The sequence below is a fragment of the Pelophylax lessonae genome (genome assembly GCF_965119305.1).
Source record: "Pelophylax lessonae genome assembly, chromosome: 2".
NCBI classification, from domain to species: Eukaryota; Metazoa; Chordata; class Amphibia; order Anura; family Ranidae; genus Pelophylax; species Pelophylax lessonae.
Genome location: NC_138769.1, coordinates 465,874,386 through 465,901,210, shown reverse-complemented (window position 1 = coordinate 465,901,210; position 26,825 = coordinate 465,874,386). Strand labels below are relative to the sequence as shown.

Below are 26,825 nucleotides of genomic sequence, written 5' to 3'. Positions count from 1 at the left end.
GTGGTTTGCAGAACCCAGTGACACCTTGCCCAATGCTTAAAATATCTAAAGACAATACCTTTTTTCTACTTTGAATAAAGTATGCAAAAGTTAAATGCATATCAATTGTACTGTGCCATCGAAGAAACCTTTCTACATTTCCTGTCCTGTAGACACAACCTTCTATTCCCTTTTGGGTAACAGCCTTTGGGATTTTCCTTCACTTTCAGTCTCAGTGACAATGGTCACCAGAACAAATAGAGAGGGGGAATCCTCCTATGATGACACAGGCTGCAATAAAAACCCCAAATCCAGTAAAGTTTCTAACCCTTTACCACTCCATCCAAAACAAAAAACTGAATTTTTGTAAAATCTTACCTGTAAAATTCCTTTCTCTGAGTCCTCCGACAGTCGCCGCCATCTTCATATTCGTCACAATGGGGTATTAGACTTTGCTCCGAAGGAGTAGCAAGGCAACAGAATTTGTTAACATTAAAGCTTTTAGCACATCCCACCCCCAGGGGGTGGTCCCCTCAGTCAATACCCTCCTTCTTCCTGCATCCATATCTCAGTTTCAGTGGAATAGCAGTAGAGTATATAACCAAACCCCAAAAGAGGGGCGGGGGCGGCGACTGTCGGAGGACTCAGAGAAAGGAATTTTACAGGTAAGATTTTACAAAAATTCCGTTTTCTCTTACGTCCTCCGACAGTCGCCGCCATCTTCATATTCGTCACAATGGGGACGTCTCAAAGCAGTGCAAACATGAGGGGTGGGAAACGCAGCCGCGCCGTAAGGCAACGCAGTCTCCACATCAAAGAAAGGAACCTTACCAAAGGAAGGAAACCAGCTGGGCAACATGAAAAAAAACTTGCTCAACAGGAGCAACAACCCAGGAAAAGCAAATAACCCAGGGATTAAACACGTACCCCAAAACAGCCAGGGGTCCAAAACAAGGGACCCTAAGGAACTGCCGCACTAAGAACCTTGCGGCCAAAGGAAGCATCTGCCGATGCCTGAACATCCACTTTATAGAATTCTGTGAAAGTGTGCACGGTCGACCAGGTCGCCGCCTTACACACCTGGGCCACAGAAGCCCCATGACGACAGGCCCAAGACGTACTCCGAGATCTAGTAGAGTGCGCCTTCACAGGCATAGGGGGAACTTTTCCCTGCAAAGCATATGCCTGTTCAATGGTCTGTCTGATCCATTTGGCGATGGTAGAAGCCGACGCCGCCATGCCCTTCCGAGGACCTTCCGGAAGAACAAACAAAGAGTCCGTCTTGCGAAAAGACTCAGTCGATTTAAGGTAAACCCTTATCGCCCGAACAACATCCAAGGAGTGCAACCTCACCTCCTTCGGATGCTTAGGCTTCACGCAAAGCGAAGGCAAAACAATATCCTCATTGAGATGAAATTCCGAAACTCGCTTCGGAAGAAAAGAAGGGTTAGGTCGCAAGACCACCTTATCCAAGTGAATAACCAGATACGGAGACTTGCAGGACAAAGCCGCCAGCTCCGACACTCTACGAGCCGAAGTGATCGCCACCAAAAAGGCGACCTTTTTGGACAACATAGACAACGAGATCTCCCTGATCTGTTCAAAAGGAGAACGTTGTAAAACGGAGAGAACGAGATTCAAATCCCAAGGAGGCAGAGGTTCCCTCCTAGGAGGGACCAGATGTCGCACCCCCTGAACAAAAGTGCCAACCAAGGGGTTAGAAGCCACAGGACGTTGAAAAAGAACGGCCAGCGCAGACACCTGACCCTTGACCGTAGCCAGCGCCAAACACTGGTCGACACCCGTTTGAAGGAAGGGCAACACTCGAGAAACCGAGTACGTGCGAGGTGAAAACCCCCTGGACTCACGCCAGGCAAAATAGGCCTTCCAAGTACGGTAATAGACCTTCCCCGAGGAAGGCTTCCTCGCGTTGATCAAAGTGTGAATGACCTCAGGGGAGAGACCCCTATTGTTCAGGACCTCGGTCTCAACAGCCAGGCCGTCAAAGCCAGCAACTGTAAAGCAGGATGGAATATCGGCCCTTGAGACAGGAGATCGTCTCGAAGAGGCAGACGCCACGGGGCGTCGACCGCCAGATTCACGAGGTCCGCGTACCAGGACCGGCGAGGCCAGTCCGGTGCCACAAGAATCACCGTGCTGCGTTCCGAGTGCAACCTGCGAAGGAACCTGGACAGCAATTGAATCGGTGGAAACGCATACATCAGTCGGTACTGATGCCACGGGGCCACCAACGCGTCCGACGCGTCTGCCCGAGGGTCGCTCGTCCTTGCCACGAACTTTTTCACCTTGTTGGTCAGACGAGACGCGAACAGGTCCACATCTGGAAGACCCCACTTCGCGCACAACATCTGGAAGACAGCCGGATGGAGAGACCATTCCCCCTGATCCAGGGTCTGGCGACTCAGATAGTCCGCCTGCCAGTTCTCCACCCCCGGAATGTGAACTGCCGTTATCGCCGGGACATGAGTCTCGGCCCAAGATAGAATGTCGGCTACTTCCGAGCCGCTCGGGCACTCCTGGTGCCCCCTTGGTGGTTGATGTAGGCCACCGCCGTGGCATTGTCCGTCTGCAGCCGAACCGGACAGCCCTGCAGCCGGTCCGTCCAACGACGAAGGCAGAGATTTATCGCACGCAATTCCAGAATGTTGATCGGAAGGGAGGACTCCCCCTCTGACCAAGTTCCCTGGGCGGACAGAACGCCCAGAACACCAACCCAGCCCGACAGGCTGGCATCCGTGGTGATCACTGTCCACGAGAGGACGAAAGGACTTGCCCCCTGACACCATCGGGGACTGGAGCCACCACAGAAGATCCCTTCTGGTGCCATGGCTCAACGAGATCTGAAGATCCAGGGATTGCGGTCGCCCGTCCCACCTGGACAGGATCTCCGCTTGGAGACCCCGCGTGTGGAACTGGGCAAAGGGGATCGCCTCGAAGGCCGAGACCATCAACCCCAGACATCTCATGCACGTCCGCAGTGACGAGTGTGGAACGTCCCTGAGGGACCCGACTTACTCCTGAAGAGTCCTGAGTTTGTCGTCCGGCAGGAAGACCTTCGCCTGGACCGAGTCCAGGATCATTCCCAGGTAGGGAAGACGAACCGACGGACCCAGCGTCGATTTTGGAAAATTTATCGTCCAACCAAACTCCTGTAGAGTTTGCATCGTGACGGACAGGTCCTTTTCCAGACCCTGGCTGGTCGCAGACCGAACCAGAATATCGTCCAGATACCCCAGGACAGAGATGCCCTGGGCTCTCAACAAAGCCAGAACCGGTGCAAGCACCTTGGTGAAAACCCGTGGAGCCGAGGCGAGACCAAAAGGTAATGCCACGAATTGGTAATGATCCTCCGCAATGGCAAATCGCAGGTACCTCTGGTGACCCTCGAAAATCGGGATGTGAAGGTACGCATCCTTCAAATCGATGGAGGCCATGAATTCCCCCGGAACCAGGGCAGCCACCACCGACCGCAGGGATTCCATGCGGAACTTGCGAACCCGCACAAAGCGGTTCAGAGCCTTCAAGTCCAGAATTGGACGAACCTTGCCCTCCTTCCTGGGCACGGTGAACAGATTTGAATAAAACCCCCGAAATCTGTCCCGATGAGGCACCGGAACCACCACTCCCTGAGCCCTCAGGTCCCGCACCGCCAGGTGCAGATCCCGCAAACGCTCCGGAGACAGTTGAAGATTTGAGGGAAAAAATCTGCTCTCTGGCCGAGAGAGAAACTCGATCTTGTAGCCAGATCGAACGATCTCCTGAACCCACCGGTCCCGAACGCGGGCCAGCCAGGGTTGAAGAAAACCGAGCAAGCGTCCCCCCACCCCAGAACTGGGTGAGGGCGTCCCTTCAGGCCGCATTGTTATGGGCAGCGGGTCCGGACTGACCGGACTTCTGCTTACCAGACCACGGCTTCTTTTGGGAGCCGTGACCCTTGAACGGTTTGCCCTTGTAGTGCGACCGAAAGGCACGAAAGGACCCCTGAGAAGGCCGAAAATTAGTATGCTTCTTACCAGGAGCCCCCTTAGCCTTGGGGAAATGGGGCAAGAGCGTGCTCTTACTGCCCGTGATCCCCTTTATCAACGTATCCAAGGATTCCCCAAAAAGACGAGATCCATCATAAGGCAGATTGGCTAGGGTCTTGCGCGAAGATTGGTCCACAGACCAACACTTTAACCAAACCAGGCAGCGAGACAACACCGCCACGCTGTGTACACGTGCAGCCAACTGCACTAAATCCAAGTCCGCATCACACAAATACATGACAGCTTGATGGATTTGATCCACCATATCCAATGTCGCCGGTGAGGCCGAATCAGCCACTAGGACACGCCTAAGCACCTGCGTCCAACTCGCGACAGCCTGGGCTGCCATAAGAGAGGCAAACAGAGCTTTAAGCATCGAACCCGTAACAGAATAAGTATGACGGGCAAGAGACTCCAGTCTCCTATCTGTGGCATCTCGGAACACCGGAGTATCTTCTGCAGGAATCGCAGTGGATTTATTCAAAACCGCTATCGCGTGATCCACCGGGGGTGGCACACACCACCGTTCATCAGTGGTAGGCGTGAAAGGATAACGCAGCCTGAACCTACTTGGCACAGCAAAAGGTTTGCGTAAATTGCGCCATTGTTCCTTAACAGCGCGCTGAAAATCATCAGTGCAGGGAAAGACCTGCGATGTCTTGCGTCTTTTCTGAGTCCCATAAGCCGCCAGGGCAGCAGGAGGACACGCTTCATCCTGCAAACGCAGCGTTTGTTTAATAGAAGCAACCAATTCATCCATGATTGCAAGCTCTTCAGGCGAGCCAGGGGGAGAATTATCAACCCCTTCAACCTCAGCCTCCACCTCGGACCCCACGAGATCCAGGGAGGAACGGGACCCCGATAAGGAGATCCCAGCCATAGCAGCCCCATCACCATCACCCTCTGAATCAGAGGACATTGAAACTCTGGGTCTATTAGTGGATTGAGCAGCCACAAGCATCTGCACCTGAGCAGCAAGGTTAGCCACCACCTCAGCCAAATCCCCCCCTGGGGGGGAAACAGCAGTCCCCTGGCTACCCACCAAGGTGGCAGGAAATTTGCCTTCCTGAGAATCCATTGCCCCAAAAAATATGCTGGAGAATAAAGGGTTAACTGCCCCTTTAACAAGCGCGGCGAGCGCAGCCCACCGCACACACACACACTAGCACAAGCAGACCCCCACAGGGATAAAACTGAATACAGGCAATGGATATAGGAAGAAGAGAGGATGAAACCTGAAGAGACCACTGCTGCTGCTGCCGCCTCGATCGGTGCACCCAGGAAAGAGGAAGTGATGAATCAGGGCGCTCTATTAAAGCCTATGGAAGGCTACAAGAAAATGGCCGCCCGCAGTGCAAACATGCGGCCGGGGCGAGCGCAGCCAAAATGGCGCAGTTTGGCGCCGAAACCGCCGCTCCCCCACTACTGTGAGGACCGCAGTATAACACTACAGCATGTAGAAAACATGGCGGACCGCCGCAGCGATCGCTGTATTGTGCCCAAACATGACAAAACATGCCCCCCAGCACACAGCCTGTCACACGTCCCACAGTCTGACACAGATAGTGCAGCACAGCCCCCCCCCCCTTGCAGCCCACAGCATGCAGCCAGAGCGATAGGGAGCCAAACAGTGTGAACAGAGGCAGGTTACACAGTCCCAGACTGACACCCCCCCAACAGACAGGTCCCCACACAGATACACTTACCTAAATGGCGTGGGGAACCCGCACAGGCGAACAAGCCACTGCACATGTGGCAGGGAGAGTCGCATTCAGGACGCAGAAAAATCGGGGTTAAGAAACCGCACAGCGTCCAGTGAGGTAGCCACCTCACCAAGCATCCCTGCACCGAACAGGGATGGGTCGTTCACTGTGCCAGGAGCGTTACCTGGCTGAACGCTCGATGGCAGGCTGGGAAGCCACTGACCCACAACCTGAGACCAGGGGAATCAGCCCGAGACCCAGCCCGCACGAATCCTCTTCATCAGAAGAACTAACTAATGCTGACAAAAACAACAGCTAAGTAAAGAGAGAAAAAACTCAAACAAAAAATCAAAAAAGAAGATAAAGGCTGAGGCAAAATGCCCCAGCATAGAGAGATCCAGCTACTCCTGACAAGCTAGACATTGAAACTGAGATATGGATGCAGGAAGTAGGAGGGTATTGACTGAGGGGACCACCCCCTGGGGGTGGGATGTGTTAAAAGCTTTAATGTTAACATATTCTGTTGCCTAGCTACTCCTTCGGAGCAAAGTCTAATACCCCATTGTGACGAATATGAAGATGGCGGCGACTGTCGGAAGACGTAAGAGAAACAAGGTTTTGGATTTTGACACATTTTAGAAAACGTGTGTATGTTAACGTGAACATACGGAATTTGAGGCTCGCTGGTCAGGGAGCCGGACATAGCAGAGACCATTTTTCTGTAAGGTGGACAATTTGAAACCTTGCACCTAGCCCAGATATATTCAGAGAGCCTAAACACAGTATCAGATGTCAGAATCTAAAAACATTCCATTAATCCTGTTCATTGACATACCTTTCATGCCCTTCTCAGCAGCTGTAGACGTTTGCAAAAGTTTTGACCATTTTATAGCTCTTCTGGTGAGAACTACCAAGTATCTGGAATGAAAGTCTTCATAAAATGTATAATCAAAACCTTCAGGCCTTTCAAATCCATAGGCATCGATCCTATAAATACAACAGACCGCAAAATAAGACTTAGTAGCAAACATGCTTTAGCAGTAAAAACAAGCTATGGATTTTCAAAAATTTAGGTATTTTTTATTCCGCTATTGTGATGTCTCAGTATTACACCTTACACCTTTTAGTGTTTATTGTCTTTCCCAACATATTATGCATTAATTTCATGGGACAGATAGAAATTGTGTTTTTGGCAAATTTGGATACATATTGATTTCCTAGGTAGTAATTAGGAAAATAAATAGTTAAAAATTAGAGGAAAAAAAAAAAAACCCTGAATTTTCTTATAATCTTTCCCAACATGACTTATGCATAGTTTTAGCAGTCCTAGATATTTACCCCAAAAAAGAAATGTCAAAATCTGCCGAATAAAATTAAATCACAAAACTGCAATTTTTATATAGCATTAGGGAAAAAAATGCTGCTGTCCCAGTCAGTGACGTATTTAGGTTTTGTGCTGCCCTAGGCCTGACTAAACTTGGTCAACCCCAATTTAAATGTGACCCACCCCTTCCTGTAAAGGCCACACCTTTTCCTGTTTATGATCCACCCTGTCATCTGTAAACCACAGACCACAACCACAGAGCCCATCAGTGAAGCCTCATCAGTTCCCATAAGTTCAGCTACATCAGTGCCCATCAGTGCAGCCTCATTACTGCCCATCAGTGCGGCCTCATCAGTGGCCATCAGTACAGCCCCATCAGTGGTCACCACTGCAGCCTCTCAGTGCCCATTAGTGCAGCCTATCAGTGCATCATAATGTAGCCCTATCAGTGCAGCTTATCAGTCCTGCCTCATCAGTGGCCATCAGTGCAGTCTATTAGTGCCCATCAGGGCAGCATATCAGTGCAGCCCCATCACCTTTTTTGCTGCCCCCCAGCAAAGTGCTGCCCTAGGCCTGGGCCTTGTTGGCCTAGGCCACGATACAGCATTGGTCCCAGTGCCGTTTAAAATGACACCCGCGACTCAAATGATCGAAAGCAGGTAAAAAACAGTTTTAAAACAAGCCATCTCGGACCTCTAAAGCTGCAGCCAATTCGGAGTAATTAGTCCTCACAGCAAAAGCACTAAAATTATTCATTTGGTCCCCTCAGACCGCTCAGCTTGACCTGCTTATCCCCCCCCTAAGGAAATAGTGCAACCAATTCAAGAGGCTTCACAGAAAAGTCCACAAAAGTCCACTCAGTGTGCTATCTGAGAACTTAGGATGCTTTGGAGTGTGTTAAGATGACATTTGCTTCTGAGGCCATACCGATTGCAACTGGTACAAGCTATTCGTGTAGGTGACATAAGAAAACCTTTAGATTTCAGTCATATGCTCTTAGATGACAAGGGGGAAGACAGATTCTTACCGGGGTTAATTTTTAGTGATGAAGCAACGTTTTATCTAAGTGGTAAAGTTTTGCGTCACAATTATCATATATAGGGACTTGAGAAGCCACACAAAATATGTACAGCATGAGCGAGATTTACCAAAAATTAATGTGTTTCCGACAGGGAGGCCATTGGAGCGATGGCAAGGTAGCCGCCTATAGACCGTGGTCAGTTTGTGTGTCCAAGCTTGGCACTCTGCGGATGATGTCAGGGCGAGCCACTGGGTGGAAGCTGGAAGAAGCCACCAGGAGCCAATATGGAGCAAAGGCGTTGAGGTTGGCGTGATGACGTGTTTCACGCGCATGCGCTTTGCCAAGGACTTGAAAAAGCGTATGTGGGCAAAACAGGTCATCCCAGAAACCTCCATGCTGGTGATCCACATTGGCTCCTGGTGGCCTCCTTCTGCTTCCACCCAGCAGCTGGTCCTGGACATCATCCACAGCGCACCAAGTTTGGACACACAAACAGCCCACAGTCTACGGGCTGCTACCTTGCCATCCTTCCACGGCCTCCTTATCAGAACTTGGGTGCGATATTCCATCATAGCTCGGAGCCTCTGACATTGGTATTGCAAACTTTTATTAACTTTTTAAAGATTTGATCAATAATTGATGTTTTTTTTTCTGTATCTACTGGGCTGTTTTTTTTACAACCAGCATTTAATCTACTTAATTGGGGATTACCACATTATAAAAATTGCACCAAGGGCCCAGAGCGCTGTTTCTCCCTGCCTGTTTGCTTGTATCCCTGCAGTGCCTTTATCCAGATGTCCTGATTTTATTTTGGCTACAGCTCTTGAAGTACATGTGTGCTTTCGCCCTAGACATTACACCCTGTGACTTTTTTCTTGTAGGGATATGTAAAACAATGTATTTATGTTCCACCATTACCCGCTGAATTGGATGAGCTCAAAAAACAAAATCACGGTTATAGTAACTTCTGTGGAAAAATACACTCTCAGATGTGTTGGGGACAAATTCAGCACACACATTATATATACACATGCACACACATTTTTTTCCAATAAGCAATTAATACATGCCAAAAGGTTATCTATAGACTGCACAGAAAAAGCTTCTGTCCTTTGAGGCTTGCTCTTTGAGACCAAAACTTAAGGCAGAGCCATTCAGAGGAAAAGGAGGAAAGGGTAAGGAGGAGTTCTACTGACTCATTCACTTCTTTAAAGCAGACTTAACAGCAGAAGTAAAAGAGATTCATGAAAGCATGTGAATAGGACCCTAGCGCTCCATCTGTTGGCAAAAATAAAAATTACTAACTTTCAGCAAACAAGACTTTATTTACTATAGTTGGGTATAAAAAGTTAAGAAGTCTAGTAAATATAAACAAAATATACAGCATAAAAACACTTATATTCAGCAATTATCTCTGTTTTTGAGCTATAGGCTTTTATGGGAGTAAAGTTTTGCTAGAAAAAGCTACAGCTAAAAAAAAGCTTTAAAAAAAAAAACACGCTACTGCAAAAAAGCTGAAAAACTCCTTCTACAGCTACAGCTTTCTCCTGACATTTGGATACTGTCCAGTGTGCATGAGGCTTACTAGGAACTATCTGTAATACCCTGATACTTGCTAATCCTTAACAGTGTTTTTTAGGACAGGTCCTATTACCTTACACATTAGTAAAATTTTGTTCACAATTTTTTTGTTCAATTTTTTTAAATTGTTAGCTGGGTAAAATGGACATTAATTTTTAACCGCAATGATGAGAAAATTTGAAAGAGCAGAATGGAGAGCTCAAACAAGTTTATAACCGTGTGTACAGTTTTCATTCAGGAAAGTCTATTTGTTCCAAAATTGAATGCTAAAAAGGAAACATTTTAAAGTACTTTGAATGAATTTCATCAAGTCCTCAAATATACTGAGAACTTTAGGGCTAACTTTTAAACAAATGTTCACCAAAAATCTACTAGTGTATGGTCAACTTTACAAGTTCACTGTTCCCCAGACAGCAGACAGCCAGTGGGATGAAGGGTCATGTTTGGTCATGTGTTCCCGACTAAAAACCACTAAGCCAGACAACTTTTACCTTGTGTCTTAAGGTACTTTTGAATGGAATAGCCGCATTTTTCAGCTTTTATCAGTTAGCGCGTCTTAAAAAACTGCTGAAAAACTCCTCTCAAAACCCACTAGTTCTGGGGGTTTAACCTGCTGATAACAGCTTAAGTGAGCATGGACACCTAGTATAACATGCTGGGAGTTTACTGGCTGCAGAAAAAAAAAGTCTGAAGCCAAAAACAGCAGCTGTAAGACTCCATCCCCATCTAGGCATTTTTGGGTGATTTTCTGCTTTAAGCCTCAGCCCTTAAAACCCCCAACAAGACAAATCCCCTGTTCACATCTGAGCGTTCTGTTGCCTTAAGCAAAACGCCTGTCATGTACATGGGCTTCTCTTTTTGGCAGATTGCAGGCATTTTTTATCATTGGTGAATTGTCACCTAAAAACGCCTGCAGAAAAACGCTACAAAAATGCCCAAAAAAAAACACCTGTAAAACATCTGTAAAAATATCAACGCCTAGATGTGAACGTAGCCTTAAAACATCGTGTGCAGGAGGCCTTAGGCCCTGTTCACACCTGAGCATTTTTCAGCTCATAAAACACTCATCTCTAAAGTCTCAAAACGCCCAACAAGCAAAATCCCATTCATTTTAATGGCCCCTGTTCAAATATGAACATTTTTGTCGCCTGAAGCTCAAAAGAGTACATGAGCTTCTTTTTTGGCAGATTAAAAGCATTTTAACTAGAGTTCAATGCCTGCATCCAAACGCCTGAAAAAAAAAAAAAAAATGCCTGAAAATGATAAGCTCAGGTGTGAATTGAGCCTCAGAGTTCACATCACTGCCGATGATGTTCAAGTAGTTCAAGGCACCAAATGCAGAAAAGGGTTTAGTTGTCTAAATTCAACCTATAAAAAAGGGCCTAGCTTGCTAAAGAAAAAAAAATAAACCAGTTAATGTCTACCTCACTGCTCTGGGACTAATCATTCACAACCCTAGACATCTGAAGGTCTAAATAAAATGAAGTGTACACAGTAGGGGCAAAGTCTAGGGAAGGTGATCTGAGAGCTAGGAAAACATGAGATCACATTTAAAATCAGCCCTAAAGTCAATATACTAGGCACTTCTGCATAAATGGCAAACAAAATGTGTGACAAAGAAAAATTAGACACATACAAATGACATTTGCGTACCTAATTGGTCTCCATTTCTTCTTAGACCGATATGGCTTTGGTATGCAAACAAGTGAAAGGTATTGCTTCAAACTGGTATTGTATAATAACTGCCTTTACTCAGTGTAGTATAATCAGTACCACAAAAAAATAAAACTGAATAGTGCAAAATCTGGTGCAGCTCTGCGTATAAACCAATCAGCTTTCAGGTTTTATTGTCAAAGCTTAACGGAACAAGTTGAAGTTAGAAGCTGATTGGCTACCAGGCACAGTTGCACCAAATTCTCACGTTTCAGTAAAAGCCCGAACACACAGGCCGAATGTCGGGGGGGGGGCGAGGCGGACATTCGGCCTGTGTTTATGGTACCGCGCACACTGATGCGGTGCAGAGTTTGCAGCAAATTCTGTGCGGTTTCATCACCGCATCAATATCGCCCTTCGTTCAGGCCAACCACTGCAGGTGTGTATGTTAACGACACCCCGAAATGGGTTTGCAAAACGTACTGCGATTTTCAGAATCATATCGATGGGTGTTCACACGCATATGATCTGATCCCGCAAAACGCACTGTAAATTCAGTGTGGACCCGGTGCGATTTGAGCCATACAGAATGAATAGCTCAAATCGCACTGCTGCAAAATTGCATGGGATTTTAACAGGAATGAGGTGCGGTTCCTGTTCAAGTCGCATGCAGTTCCCACACCGCATCCAGTGTGAACCAGCGTTACAAAGCAGAAAATAGACCAGGCCTGAGCACATTAGGATAGGTTACTTGATTGAATTTGCCCTCTTGAATAAATGAGGCCGACAGTGATTTTATTCCCTCTCCCTATGAATGGAGGACTAGAAAGTGATTCAAAGGTTGCGCTCCCCCCATTCATAGATCACACTTTATCCATGAAAGCTATGAGGTCTGACAATTTAATTCCTGGAATGCACTCCATTATGGTGCTGAGTTACCCAGGCATTCTCACTTGAGCGTGTTCTGACAGGTTACAATTTGCACTCGCCTGGGTCGCAGACTTGACTGAGCCATTATAGAGTTGCAGAAGAAATAACACTTGTACTGTTGGCAGAAAATGAGTGACAGGAATCTGGAGCAGCGAATTATCAAATTTTGCGTAAAAATTGGAAAAAAAAGAAAAATCGCGTGAAACTTTAGCTCTGTTATAGCAAGCTTATGGTGAACACTCCATGGAGAAATCAAGTGTTTTTTAAATAAAAGACGGTTTGAGGATGGGCCGGAAGATGTCCATAATGACAAGTGCAGTGGGCAGCCAAAAATGAAAAAGGACGGATGCAGAGTGAAAATCCACATATGGGCATGCTGGTGTGTTTTTTTGATCACAAGGGGATGATTTACTAGGATTTCATAGAACATAGTACAACGGTCAACTTACTTACAAGTTACTTGGAAATTCTGAAAAGGTTATGGGACCCTGCCCTGAGGAAAAGACCGGGACTAGTGGACCACGACAATGCTCCTGCACAAACATTTTTTTTTTTTTTTACAGTCCATGCCAAGAATTAAATTGTCACACCCTGTATAGTATTAGCTTCTATGAACAGAGAAAACCTTGCAACTGAGCTAAAAGGGAAAACATAAGAAGGAGTATAGCAGCAATGCCCCGGAAGATGCTATTTGTAGCAAAACTCACAGGGAGGAGTCTTATGCCTCGTACACACGCAACGATTGTTGGCCGTGAATGATCGGCCGATTGTCGGCTTGTTAGTATGATGCTTCCGACAACCGACTGCGACTTTTCGGCCGAACAAAATCTGGTGTGCAGGCTATAACATTTTTGTTGGCCGTCAACACAACGGCCGATTTTCCGTCAGTCAGTACAGATTTCGGCAGACAAAAATCAGATGAGCAAGACTGCGCATGCTCAGAGAAGAAAAAACACACGGAAAGTCAACCATCACATCACTTCTGAAGTTGGTTGTTGATGGCCGAAAAAATTTGTGTGCAGTCTAGAGCACATTTCAACCAACACAACAACACTGGACAAAAGACGGCCGATCGGTCGGCCAACAATCGTTGCGTGTGTACGAGGCATTCGTTTGTGATGTAAGTGGGCACTGTGAACCTGGATGCAGCCTGCCTCTCTATTGGGACAGACCACAGTGTGCTGTTTTTAACCACTTGAACACTAGCCCTTTTTCTAACATTTGTTGCTTACAAGAAAAAAAAAAAAAACTAATTTTTTGCTAGAAAATTATTTAGAACCCTCAAACATTATATAATTTTAGTTAGCAGAGACTCTAGAGAATAAAATGGCGGTTGTTGCAATATTTACGACACTGTATTTGCGCAGAAGTCGATTTTTTGGGGGGGGGGGGGGAAACTTTAAAAACAGTAAAATTAGCCATATTTGTTTGCATGATGTGAAAGATGCTAAGCTTAGTAAATAGATACCAAACATGTCATGCTTTAAAAACTGCGCACGCTCGTGGAATGGCGACAAACTACGCCACTTTAAAATCTCCATAGAGATGCTTTAAGATTTTTACAGGTTATCTGTTTGGAGTTAGAGGAGTTCTACTGCTAGAATTATTGCTCTCGCTCTAACGACTGCGGCAATACCTCATGTGTGGTTTGACCGATATTAAAATTTGCGGGCGCGACTTACCTATGTGTTCACTTCTGCGCAAACAAAGAGATGGGGTGCTTTATGTTTTTTTTTTATTTTTTCACTGTCCCTTTAATTTTTTTTTTTTTTGGATCACTTTTATTGCGATCACGACTCGTAAACCTCTTTTGTGACAGTTCTAGGCAGTGACAGGTATTCTTTATGGGGGGTCTATAAAACCTCAAACCCCTCTTCTCTGCACTTTAAAGATTCAAAAAACGTCAAGATCGTAATTTTTGAATACTTTAAAATTTTTAAAACTGACGCCTTTAAGACTCCAGTAAAGCAGAAGTGACGCTGTGACATCACTTCTGGGTTACTACATCAGAGACCCGATCAAAGCCGATTCCAGCATGGTTGGGGAGTCCAGCCAGCGGACGTGCCAGCTGGTCGCCTGGGTCTCCTGGTGGGCAGCTGCAGGCATCACCCCAGTACAACCACCTGCCACAAAATCACGTACCTGTACGTCATTCTGCTTTAAGTGGTTAACTAAATGTTTGAAAAAATAAGAAGGGCTTTTTATTAGTTTTATAATATGCAGTCCACCCGGTTTTTCCTTTTCAAGTGTTCCTAAACCCAGGACCCTGCATTCCCTTTATCTGGTCACCCACAGTACACAGAACATGGAAATGCAAATATTTTAGTAAATATAAACTGCTAAATACCTTTTCTCATCAGCAGTATAAAGCAGTCTTGTGACATCTATCAGTGTCTGGTTAAAGCTTGTAGGAGGAGTTTTCATTCAACTCTGACTGTCTTAGGAGGCTGCAGGACCCCTGACCATCTGTCTGGACAGCGCTAATTGGCCCTGTGCCGATCACATTCCCCCTCCGAATAAAAAATAAGTTAAAAGAAAAAAAAAAAAAAAAAACACTCTAGCAATACACACCAATCTGAGCATGTGCAGGGTGCCCCCAAGGCTCTGTACTAATCCATCTATCGGGGGACAGTGGAAGAAGGGAAGGGTCAGAGAAGACCGGAACAAACAGCCTTTTTACAGTGTGGATTAACCCCTTGGGTTCCACAGTGAGTATATGGAGCATGCTTTACTGCATATACACACTGATTCTACTGTTGTGGGTTTAGTAACACTTTAATTATGATACACTGTTATAACAGGGGGTGATCTGTGAGTCCTGGCCTGAAGTGCAGATTGTGGGTGGCTCTGTGGTGGAACCCTGGCCATATAACAAGCTCAATTTGACTGCTCTGTAATAGGGGAATAAAGAAGCAGGAGCCATTTAGTGTTTGGTGGAGATGCACATTAGTGTATGAATATTAGACATGTGCACTGTTAAAACATTCGCTTGGTTTAGTTTCATTCCATTTTTTTTTTTTTCGTTTAAATCGGATCACTCATTATGATCAGCATTCCTAACTTTGGATGCATTCAAATTTGTTCCATTCATTTGGATGCGGCATTGGTGACTTCTGATATTTCGTAACTTCTAATATATTCGTATTCGTTTAGATGCGGCGTTCGTTACTTTGGATAATTCGTAACTTCGGATGCATTCGGAATAATTTATCTCCTACTCTATGTGTCACAAGAGACTCTCAGATCCAACAATACAGTGCCACTGGACTGGACTCTGGATGGAATGCAGTCTGACACAGAATATATATATATTACAGCACCCCATCTTGTATAGACATATTCTACCCCCCCCCCCCACAGCCTCCATTCTACATAGACTTATATGACCCCCTCTTTAGCACATCACCCCCATGCTGTATAGACTTATGCCCCCCCCCCCCCCAAATATCTTGTATGACCCCTTACATCCCACAGCCCCCATCCTCAATAGACTTATTATACCCCCTATATAGTACAGCCCCCATCCTGCAGAGATAAATAGGTCCACATATGGGGTATGTGATGGATGGAGGGGATGTGAAGGGGCTCTGCATAGCCCCATTGATAAGGGTGATTCCAAGAATGGGCCATGCTGGGGTGACGCATGGACTGACAGGAGGACAATCTGGGATTGTTGGGTATTTTCAAAGGCTGGAAAAGTTTCCTGCTGAAATGGTGAGCATAAAGGCTCTGATGTGATGTGCACCCCAGCAGTCAGAGCGGTGCTGGTGTGACACCCCTGGCTAAGTGTTCCTTACCTAGGGGGTTCTGGGCCAGATCTCCTTGTCCACTGTGGCGGGCATGCAGTTGGTCAGCTCCGTCTGGTCCTTGTGATGCTCCGGTCAGTGGGGGGTGGGTCGATGGTGCAGGGGCACTTCTGGCCAGCCTTGCACTCACGTAAGTGTTGTGGGCCAGGGATGGTGACCCTGGTCTTCTGGATGTGCAGAGGGGGCAATCGGGTCGTCACAGTTGATGTTGGGGGTCCACCTTCCTCTGACTTCGTGCCAACATTGAATTTGGGGCTGGGTTTGGCTGGACTCTCGTCTTTTGCCCAGTACAGGTGCCTGAGAGCAGAAGCGCGATTGACAGGGCTGACGGCGGCTTGTTTGACTTGTCGGTGGATGACACAGATGCAAACATCCCAGTGCCCAGCGTGAGGGGCTCTCTGTCTGAATGCTTGGACATGTAGCCCTGCCTATGGCCAGTCCGATCATGATCTGCGGGATCTGGGATCGGGCTGTGTGTGGCTGGGTACCCTCTGTGAATAGGCTGACAAAAGCCCAGGCGCCAGGATGCAATTTCTAGTCGCCATGGCGACTGGGATTTGTCGAGCCCTGGTCTAATGAATATATGGACACTTGCTAAAGGTTTCACACTGTTCAGGTTTGGCACTTTATTCACTTTCACTGGACTTTATTAAATATAAATTGAATTCACTAGTTTCATTTGTCATTTAGAATTTGACCTATATTGTATATACGTAGCACCTTTATATATTATTAGCTTCTATGAATGGAGGTGCTGGGCGGAAAGGACAGGTATAGTCGGCCACTCTGGATGAGAGCCTGTCACCACTCTCTGTTCCGTTATCCCCCGCGGCTTTAATGGACAAAAAGCAAGCAAATTAGAAAATGGCATTATCTGGGTTTCCACGTACGCTAACTTCTATAGGAACTGAAGGTCTGTGGAATAAAGCAACCACACTTGTATACTTTGCTCTCTGTATATGAGAGGTGTGTAGAGCAGAGTCTGCACTCTGATGGGTACGTGTCACCTTCTGCAGTCACAGTCATAATGGGGTGTGGTAAGGCTTCAAAGGTAAACCAGGAAATAATCTCTCTATTTATAAAGCAACTGTGTGTGATGTGATCAGACTACTTTCCTACAAGCTTTGTTTAGCTACTGTCTTCGAATGCTACAAATTCTTTGATTCTTCCATAAAAATAAGCATAAGAGAGAAAAAAAAAAAATCAACACAGAAGGCTCATGCAGAGAGAGTGAACAAAGAGGCTTTTCAGGCTCAATACAGACAAACTGAGACGCTTGTGTACAAAAGATAAAAATATATTAGCAAATGCACACCGGCATCTCTAACGCGATTCATCTGCCAGAAGAGTCATGTCATTACCTGGGTATTCTGTCCTGAGCAGTCTCATTATCCGTTTCCATTGGTGCCCGATTTATTTTGGAAAGGCATACAGCAGATACCTACAGAACACAAGAACTCCTTTGTATTATCTTAATTAGAACAGCATAATAGGTGTGTTTTAATGACAGGGTAGGCTTTGATTTTAAATAGAACAGATTTTTTTTTAATCAGCAGATTTAGAAATATAGTTACCTGTTTCCCTAGCTATTATAGCCGTGAAAAGTCAGCCAAGTTCTGGGACATTGCCTGCTCTTTACCTCCAGCTCCAAATCTCTAAGGAGGCTATATAAATCTCCAAGGATGGCAAGTATCCCCCTGGGCACCCTTGGATTCTTTATCCCCTATAGGGGAATTTAGCAAAACTGGGGAAGCTGTGCATGGTATCAGCTTCTATCTTGCGGTTTTAAAGCTTTACTGAACAAGCTGCAGATTGAAGCTGATTGGTTGGCATGCACAGATGCTCTAGATTCTGTCTGCTCCAGTTATGATAAATTTCCACCGCACGTCTGTGCACAAAGCACTAGTATTGCATTTGTCTCTATGCAATTGTCCTGCGATTGGAAGTGGCACAGAGTCTGAGTAGTTCCCACGGAGAAAGACATTTTCTTTTCGGTCAAAGGCCCATGGGTGATTCATCTGTAGTAATCCACATTTTTTTTACTCCCTCTCTTACCTTTCTTATTGGTTATCCACAAAAAACATTATCCACCCACTGAATCCAGCACTGCTCTGTAGGGATCTGCTACTATTCACCAGAACCCATGCCATGACCTTGTTCTCTGACATCAGTAGCAGGCTGTTTCTGGGTTCTTGCAGTGGATCCCTGATGACACACATGCAATGCCATCAGGGGGTCAGCAAAGACCAGGAAGAGACAGCCCCCCCCAACCCAACAAACCTCCCAATGATGTTCTATGCTCACACCCCCAAGACCTAATGAGATACATGATGAGTGTCCCAGGAGGCTGCGGGCAATAGAGTATGGTATTCCTGCCTAGGCAAGAATTCAGAAGGGTGGGGGATAGAGTCATCAGAAAAAGTATAAGTTTGATTTTGAGAAAAGGGGGGGGGGGTGAGGGGAGTGAGAGAAAGTCCACTTAATATGCAATGAAATTTCTCACTAAGGAAACCAGAGCAATTTTCTATGGAAGGGTTAGCCCAACCTATACCTTGGTACGCACAATGAGATTATCGGATGAGTAATTGTCTTTTTTTTTTGGTTGCACGCTAGTCATATATCAAAAACCAAAAGGTTATTAAAGTAACAAAAATTCTCATATGACAGAATATAACTTCAGAAGTGATGTACGACGTCTTTTGATGACGATACGTGTCGGCAACTCCAGACGCAACGTCCACACGCCCCCTTACTGAGCTGGCCTACTATTGTTTCTGCTGACTGGACACACCCGGGACGCCGCGATTGGATCCCCAGCCACCATTGTCTATGTGCTTGCCTGTACCATACCATTGTGAGTAGTTCTTTTAATAAACTTTATTTATGTTGTTTACAGGATTACACTATGGTCTTCTGTATATTCCTTTCCATACATTCACCTGACCACAGAGGCGGCTCTAGGCTTTGTGAGGCCTTAGGCAAAATTTAGACATGAGGCCCCACCGAATCGAGAGAGAGAGAGAGAGAGAGAAGACCCCTCACATCAGAGTACTCACTGGGAGGCAGGAGAGACAAGGGAGGGACTGGATAAATGGATGGATCAGGCTCAATCTTTCCTCTTCTGGCTGCTGGGCTTCAAACTTCCCATTCAAGCATCCCCTGGTGGGCAAGCACAGGAGGAGAGGGCAGGAGGAGGAGGATCAGAAGGAACTGTCAGCGCTGGCTTTGCTGAGCGGCTGTATCTTGCTGTAAAAAGGGCTGGTGCTAGACTATTTTGCGCCCTAGGTAAGACCAGCTAATTGCGCCCCCCCCAAAAAAAATATATATATATAAATAAATTCACTAATACTAGCACCAGAACTCCTGCATAACATTAAACTGATGGCCTATAGGGTCTTTTCGTGTGTGCACCCATGAAACAGCAAAAAACTTTAGTACCCTATATTTTTTCATAGGCAACACTCAATAAGCCCCTACAGGACATCAGGTTAGTGTTATGCAGTAGTTCTGATACTAGAAATATTGCTGTCAGTCTGGCGTGTGTGGTGATGCATAACATGTGCAGGGCAATCACATGCATTTTTTTTTTTTGTGTGTATGTCTTGGGGGGGGCTCTAAAATGTTTTGCTTTTATATGTGTCTCTTTAAATGTTTAAAAGTTTTTTTTTTTTTTTTATACATAACTTTTATTGCCATTAGACAGAGGACCAATAGCCCCCTATGTGGTTGCATATAAGTGATAGGTACTCTTGATTAGAGAGAGCCTGGTGGACAGGAGAGGGAGGGTGCAGCCAGGTGGAGGGGGAATGCAGCCAGGTGGAAAAGAGGGGATGCAGCCAGGTGGACAGGAGAGGGCAGAGCCAGGTGGACAGGAAAGGGGGGGTGCAGCCATGTGGGGGCTGGACAGAGCCAGGTGAACAGAAGAGGGGGGGTGCAGCCATGTGGGGGCTGGACATAGCCAGGTGAACAGGAGAGGGGGGTGCAGCCAGGTGGGGGCTGGACAGAGCCAGGTGAACAGGAGAGGGGGGGTGCAGCCAGGTGGGGGCTGAACAGAGCAAGGTGGGTAAGAGAGGGGGGGAGATGTAGCCAGGTGGACAGGAGAGGGGGGAGGGTACAGCCAGGTGGGGGGGAGGACAGAGCCAGGTGGACAGGAGAGAGTGGGTGCAGCCAGGTGGGGGGGGGGGGACAGAGCCAGGTGGACAGGAGAGGGAGGGTGCATCCAGGTGGGGGGTGCAGCCAGGTGGACAGGAGATGGGGTGCAGCTAGGTGGTGGGGGGAGGACAGAGCCAGGTGGACAGGAGAGGGTGGGGGGTTGCAGCTACAGAAGGTGGAGGGGGGGGAATGCAGCCAGGTGGACAGGAGAGGAGTGTGCAGCCAGGTGGGGGGGCAGAGCCAGGTGACAGGGGAGGGTACAGCCAGGTGGGGGGGGGGATAGAGCCAGGTGGACAGGAGAGGGTGGGGTGCAGCCATGTGGGGGGGGGGGGACAGAGCCAGGTGAACAGGAGAGGGTGGGGTGCAGCCAGGTGGACAGGAGAGGGAGGATGCAGCCAGGTGGAGGGGGAATGCAGCCAGGTGGACAGGAGATGGGGTGCAGCCAGGTGGACAGGAGAGGGCAGAGCCAGGTGGATAGGAGAGGGGGGGTTGCAGCTACAGAAGGTGGAGGAGTGTGCAGCCAGGTGGACAGGAGAGGGGGGAGGGTACAGCCAGGTGGGGGGGGGGCAGAGCCAGGTGGACAGGAGAGGGAGGGTGCAGCCAGGTGGAGGGGGAATGCAGCCAGGTGGACAGGAGATGGGGTGCAGCCAGGTGGACAGGAGAGGGCAGAGCCAGGTGGATAGGAGAGGGGGGGTTGCAGCTACAGAAGGTGGAGGAGTGTGCAGCCAGGTGGACAGGAGAGGGGGGAGGGTACAGCCAGGTGGGGGGGGGCAGAGCCAGGTGGACAGGAGAGGGAGGGTGCAGCCAGGTGGAGGGGGAATGCAGCCAGGTGGACAGGAGATGGGGTGCAGCCAGGTGGACAGGAGAGGGCAGAGCCAGGTGGATAGGAGAGGGGGGGGTTGCAGCTACAGAAGGTGGAGGAGTGTGCAGCCAGGTGGACAGAAGAGGGGGGAGGGTACAGCCAGGTGGGGGGGGGCAGAGCCAGGTGGACAGGAGAGGGAGGGTGCAGCCAGGTGGACAGGAGATGGGGTTGCAGCCAGGTGGACAGGAGATGGGGGTTGCAGCCAGGTGGACAGGAGATGGGGGTTGCAGCCAGGTGGACAGGAGATGGGGGTTGCAGCCAGGTGGACAGGAGATGGGGGTTGCAGCCAGGTGGACAGGAGATGGGGGTTGCAGCCAGGTGGACAGGAGATGGGGGGTGTGCAGCCAGGTGGGGGGGGGGCAGAGCCAGGTGGACAGGAGAGGGGGGAGGGTACAGCCAGGTGGAGGGGGGAGGACAGAGCCAGGTGGACAGGAGAGGGAGGGTGCAGCCAGGTGGAGGGGGAATGCAGCCAGGTGCACAGGAGATGGGGTGAAGCCAGGTGGACAGGAGAGGGCAGAGCCAGATGGACAGAAGAGGGGGGGTGCAGCCAGGTGGAGGGTGGACAGGAGAGGGGGGGGGGAGTGCTGCCAGGTGGAGGGGGGATGCAGCCAGGTGGAAAAGAGAGGGGGTTGCAGCCAGGTGGACAGGAGATGGGGTGCAGCCAGGTGGACAGGAGAGGGCAGAGCCAGGTGGATAGGAGAGGGGGGGTTGCAGCTACAGAAGGTGAAGGAGTGTGCAGTAAGGTGGGGGGGACAGAGCCAGGTGGACAGGAGAGGGGGGAGGGTACAGCCAGGTGGGGGAGGACAGAGCCAGGTGGACAGGAGAGGGAGGGTGCAGCCAGGTGGAGGGGGAATACAGCCAGGTGGAAAAGAGAGGGGGGTTGCAGCCAGGTGGACAGGAGATGGGGTGAAGCCAGGTGGACAGGAGAGGGCAGAGCCAGATGGACAGAAGAGGGGGGGTGCAGTCAGGTAGAGGGGGGATGCAGCCTGGGGGGGGGGGAGCAGAGCCAGGTGGACAGGAGGATGCAGCCAGGTGGGGGGGGCAGAGCGAGGTGGACAGGAAAGGGGGGTGCAGCCAGGTGGGGGGGGCAGAGCCAGGTGGACAGGAGGATGGACACAGGGCCAGTGCAGGAGAGAGAGGGGAGAGGAGAGAGACTGGTAAGTCACAGTGCTCACTCACTTGGAATGGTCCTGGGTGGGGGATATTATTGAAGCTGCAGGCATGCTGGAGGTGGAGAGGACAGAACAGTGGGGAATTGATCCTCTCCACCTAGGACAGTTACACTTCCCAAACCATCACCTGAGCACAGTGACAGAGCAGAGAACAGAGGGGACGTGGAAGGAAAGAGGGGGAGGGGAGGGGAGGGGAGGAGCAGGTGAATGGAATTTCTGAGTCCCTTACCTTACATAGCAGGTAGAAGACAGAGGATGCAGCATGTCCGAGCAGAGGGCAGAAGCTGTCCAACTTTTCATTAACAGGCAGCTGATTGGTTGCTAGGACCGCCCATACTAACAAATCACAGGCTTTTTAACTTGAAAAGTTGGACAGCTCCCGCCTTCTGCTCGGACATTCTGCCTTCTACTTGCTGACTGTATAAGAATGAAATTGGCGGTGGGGGAAGGAGGACACACATAGGCAGTCTGCCAGATACGACAGCACTTGTCACCTGTGACCTGCACATCCCCCCCCCCCAGCCTCGTGTACCTGATCAGGGCGGGCCAGGCGCAGTCCTCTTGGAAGCAGCAGCACCTTCTCTCCTGCTGGGGGAGGGAGTTCTCTGTGTCATCTTATGCATGCAGTCCGTCTGGCAGCACAGCTGAAGTGCTCACTCCTCACCGCTGCATGCAGCCAGCAGGATGCCAGCGCGGCGCTCCGGGACCCCACGCTGTGCTGATGGCAGGGAGATCCTTGCTGCCAGGCTCAGAGGCGGCTCTTTAACTAGGCAAATTAGGCGGCTGCGAGGCCCCTGTGAGTGCGAGGCCTTAGGTGACCGCCTAATTTGCCTAATTAGAGAGCCGCCTCTGCCTGACCATCACGGAGCTACCTTAAGGAATTAACCATTCCACGGCGCTACCCATGGTCCCTTGGAGTCCCTGAGATCTATTACTTGGCGAGGCTCTCTCATTCATTTGAGTAGCCATGGCGCTCTGGTAAGCTGCTCCCTGCACTTGTGCACTGTGGTGTCCCCATTATACACATTCCCTGGGTGTCAAAGGAAGGAAGGATTGTGATCACATTATTTCCTTTGGATTCAGCTTTTTTTTTTTTTTTTTTTTGGACTTTCACTATTTAGCCACTTATTCTTTGGGACTTCAGTCACTATTATTTTCTTCTATGTTTTTCTCACTCCGTTGGATGAGGTTTTGGTCATTGCATTCATGATGTTTTAAATTATTAGCACTGCACTTTTGTTATTACTATAATGTATTCTTTGGCTTCCAATCATGCACAGTCCTGATCACTTGATTTTTTTTTTTATAGATGAATACTGTACTGATTAAATAAAAATCACTCATTCTGTTTGTCGTTTTTGTCCCTTAATAATAATTAATTTTGCATGAACTGTTGTGATCGTCTCTTGAAATGCTCTGTACTAAGTCAAGAGTATCGTATAATTGTTTCAAAAGCGGTATTTCCCGTCCGATTTTCTCATCGTGTGCACTAGGCATAAAGCTGGATACACAATATACAACTTTTGTTGTTAGATTTCCTTAAGCCCCGGTTCACATACACGCGACGCTACTTCCCGGGGGGACCTCCGAGATCGCGGTGCGAGCAGCGCGCCGCGACCTCGGAGCGGCCGCCACGGACTTCATAACATTGAAGTCTATGGCGGTCGCCTCCTGGTCGCCCCAAAGAAGCTCCGGACCCTTTTTCTAAGTCGGAGCCACTTGTGTCGCTCCTATTAGAACGGGTCCGCAGCTTCCCTATGGGAGGAGACCTGCGGCGACCTGTGAGGCGACCAGGTCGCCTCACAGGTCGCCTTAGTGTGAACGGGGGCTTAGATTTACCTTCAACTATGTAGTGCAAGGGCCTGCCAGATTGCATACAAACTGAAAGGGTTTAGATTTGACCTCATATTATATGTTTTTGGTAAATCTAAAGACAATTGTATAGTGTGTATGGCCCATTAGACTTATGTCAGATGGGAGACTCTGCTGAAAGCATTCCTGTAGCTTTGTTGAAATCACCAATGGCAGGATCACTAAGAGGCTCTACGTTTGTCTCTGTGGAATCACTCCCTCTGTAGCTGAGGAAGTGAGATGTCATTCCCATCACTGACCATTGAGATTTAGCAGCGTTTGGGCCAAGGACAGAGCGACATCTCACTTCATCTGGCTACGGTGGGAATGATTCCATAGGACCACACAAGCAACCTTTTACTAAACCTGCGATTGGTGATTTGTCTCTAGTGGCAGAATCGCCCCTGTGTCATCAGCCTAATGATGCAGCACTGGTTTAACCCGCAGCAGCAAATCACCAGTGACTATAGGGATTAAATAGCTAGTTACACAATTGCTGGTATTAGGGATTTGTTGCCAGGATTAACCTCTGCTACAAAATGGAATGTTGCAAAGTAACAATATAGTTTCCTTATTTATAAATAGACATGACACAATAATGCTTCTGATTCACTGGGTGTAATTCTCAGTGTCTGTAGGGATGAATTATGCATAGTAATACTTCTCTTGTATCAGTCCCAGTTTGCACATATGCAATGCGGGAACCCTGCAAATCTACTGTAGGTTCCTGCATCGCATTCAACTCGCAGGCAGTTCACACTGCTATATGCAAATCGATGGGGGTATCAATACAAAGTTAACGACACCCCCAGATCAGTTTGCATATCGCAGTGTGAACTGTCTGTTCCGACATGAATCGGATTGCACTGGTGTGAACACCCATGGGATCAGATTCTGGTGTGGACCCAAAAAAGGGTCCTGTGCGAGTTGTGACCGAATGCGATGCGAATTTAGCCATACAATCTGTATGGCTAAATTTGCATCACACAGACATCACATAAGATGTCTTTCGTTTCATATATGTGAACTGGCTCTTAATCTTCCCTAAAAGGTCCTTTTTTTTTATCCACAGAAGAGTTCAATGCTTCATTACACTTCTACTTATCCACTTTAATATTGGGTACTTTCACCCGCTTCCTGCCCAGCCTAATTTTCACTATTCAGTGCCATTGCACTTTGAACAACAATTGCATGGTCATGTAACACTCTATCCAGATGGAATTTTTATTTATTGAGACATAGATTTTTATTTTTTTGGTTGTATTTATTCACCCCTGGGGTTTTTAACTTTTTGCCAAACAAAAAAAAAAAAGACCGAAAACTTTGAAAAAAAAAAAAAAAGTTTTAGTTTTGGTTATAAAATTTAGCAAATAAGTAATTTTTTTTTCTTTTTCCCTGATGGGCACTGGTGAGGCTGCATTGATAATCAGGGCACTGATAAGTGCCCTGATTATCAGTGTGATAGTGCCCCTGACAGCCTTGCCGGTTATTGGCTCACCTTTCCCCACACAGGAAAGTAATGCTAATAACCGGCAAGTTTGTTTACATGTGACCAGCTGTGATTGGACCCACCTGATCACATGGTAAAGGGCCGCTGTGATTGGCCCTTCACCTCAATCTGTGATCAGCTGTGTCTGAAGGTCGCAGAGTGCACCCGATTAGCAGGAGGCATGTTTTTGGGAGGATGTCCATGGATGCCTTCCCAGAACAAGAGAGCCATGCTGTAGCGTCTTTTTCGGCTGTGGCACTGAACTGAGGTGGTTAAGGTCAACATATGCATTACAGACCATGCAATCTTTGAACAATCAGACTTTAGATTTGGCAAAATGGTGTTTGAGGAATAGGAATGAGATTGGGCATGTTCTTGTCCTAGCCTGATCCCAGTGAGTCTGAAAGGTAGCTCTCTCCTGTATTCGGCCAATCATCAGTGGCTAGGGCATTCTCTGCACATATACATGCCTCTTGTGTGGTGTGGCTGCAGGGTGTGAAATGCCCTAGCCACAGATGATTGGTGCAATACAGGGGACAGTTAACTGGTGGATTTGCACACATGGGTTCGGACTAGGATCCAAACATTCTGCAACACTTCATGAATGAGTAGTGATGAACTTGGGTGTATTCGGACTAGAATATAAATAAATGTACGCAAGCCTGCCAGGATGCTGTCACCTGTACAGACCCATTATCTGCAGCCAGGGCATTCTACTCCCTGCAGCAGCATGTATACATGTAAGGAATACCCTGGCCACAGACGATTGGCACCCTGACCAGTCTGTGGCTACACAGCCCCAAACGCAATAAACTACAATGCGCTTTGTGTTCTGGCATCTTTCTATCAAAACCAGCATTACCATTTTCAGCAATCAGAGCTACAGTAGCTCTTCTATTGGGTTGGACTACACAGGCCAGCCTTCACTCCCCAAGTGCATCGATGAGCCTTGGCTGTCCACCATACTGTCTCCGGTTGGCCGGTGTTTCTTCCTTGGACCACTTTTGGTAGATCCTGACCACTGCAGACCAGGAACAAGAGCTGCAGTCATCACCCCATTATAATTTGGCCCTTGTCAAAGTCACTCTAATCTTTACGCTTGCCAACTTTTTTTTTTTTTATGATTTCAACACATCAACTTCAGAGACAACATGTTTACTTGCTGCCTAATATATCCCATCCATTTTTAGATGTCATTGTAATTATATACTTTACCTGTCAGCGGTCATAATGTTATGGCTGATCAGTGTAAATGT

General features: G+C 47.9%; 1 protein-coding gene across 2 annotated transcripts in view; it reads right to left on the bottom strand.

Annotated features, from left to right (window-relative positions):
• The window catches only part of LOC309547449 (growth hormone-regulated TBC protein 1-like), a 122,121-nt gene that overhangs the window by 92,528 nt on the left and 2,768 nt on the right, over positions 1 to 26,825 (bottom strand). The window contains exons 2-3 of one of the 2 annotated variants that reach the window (XM_082247308.1): positions 17,405 to 17,484; positions 6,564 to 6,715 (exon numbers count right to left, since the gene is read on the bottom strand). In XM_082247308.1, the coding sequence (XP_082103434.1) occupies positions 6,564 to 6,715; positions 17,405 to 17,445 (193 nt within the window). In that variant the 5' untranslated portion in view covers positions 17,446 to 17,484. Of the gene's footprint in view, positions 1 to 6,563; positions 6,716 to 17,404; positions 17,492 to 26,825 lie in introns of those variants that run through there. The other variant, XM_082247307.1, reaches the window with a different exon arrangement.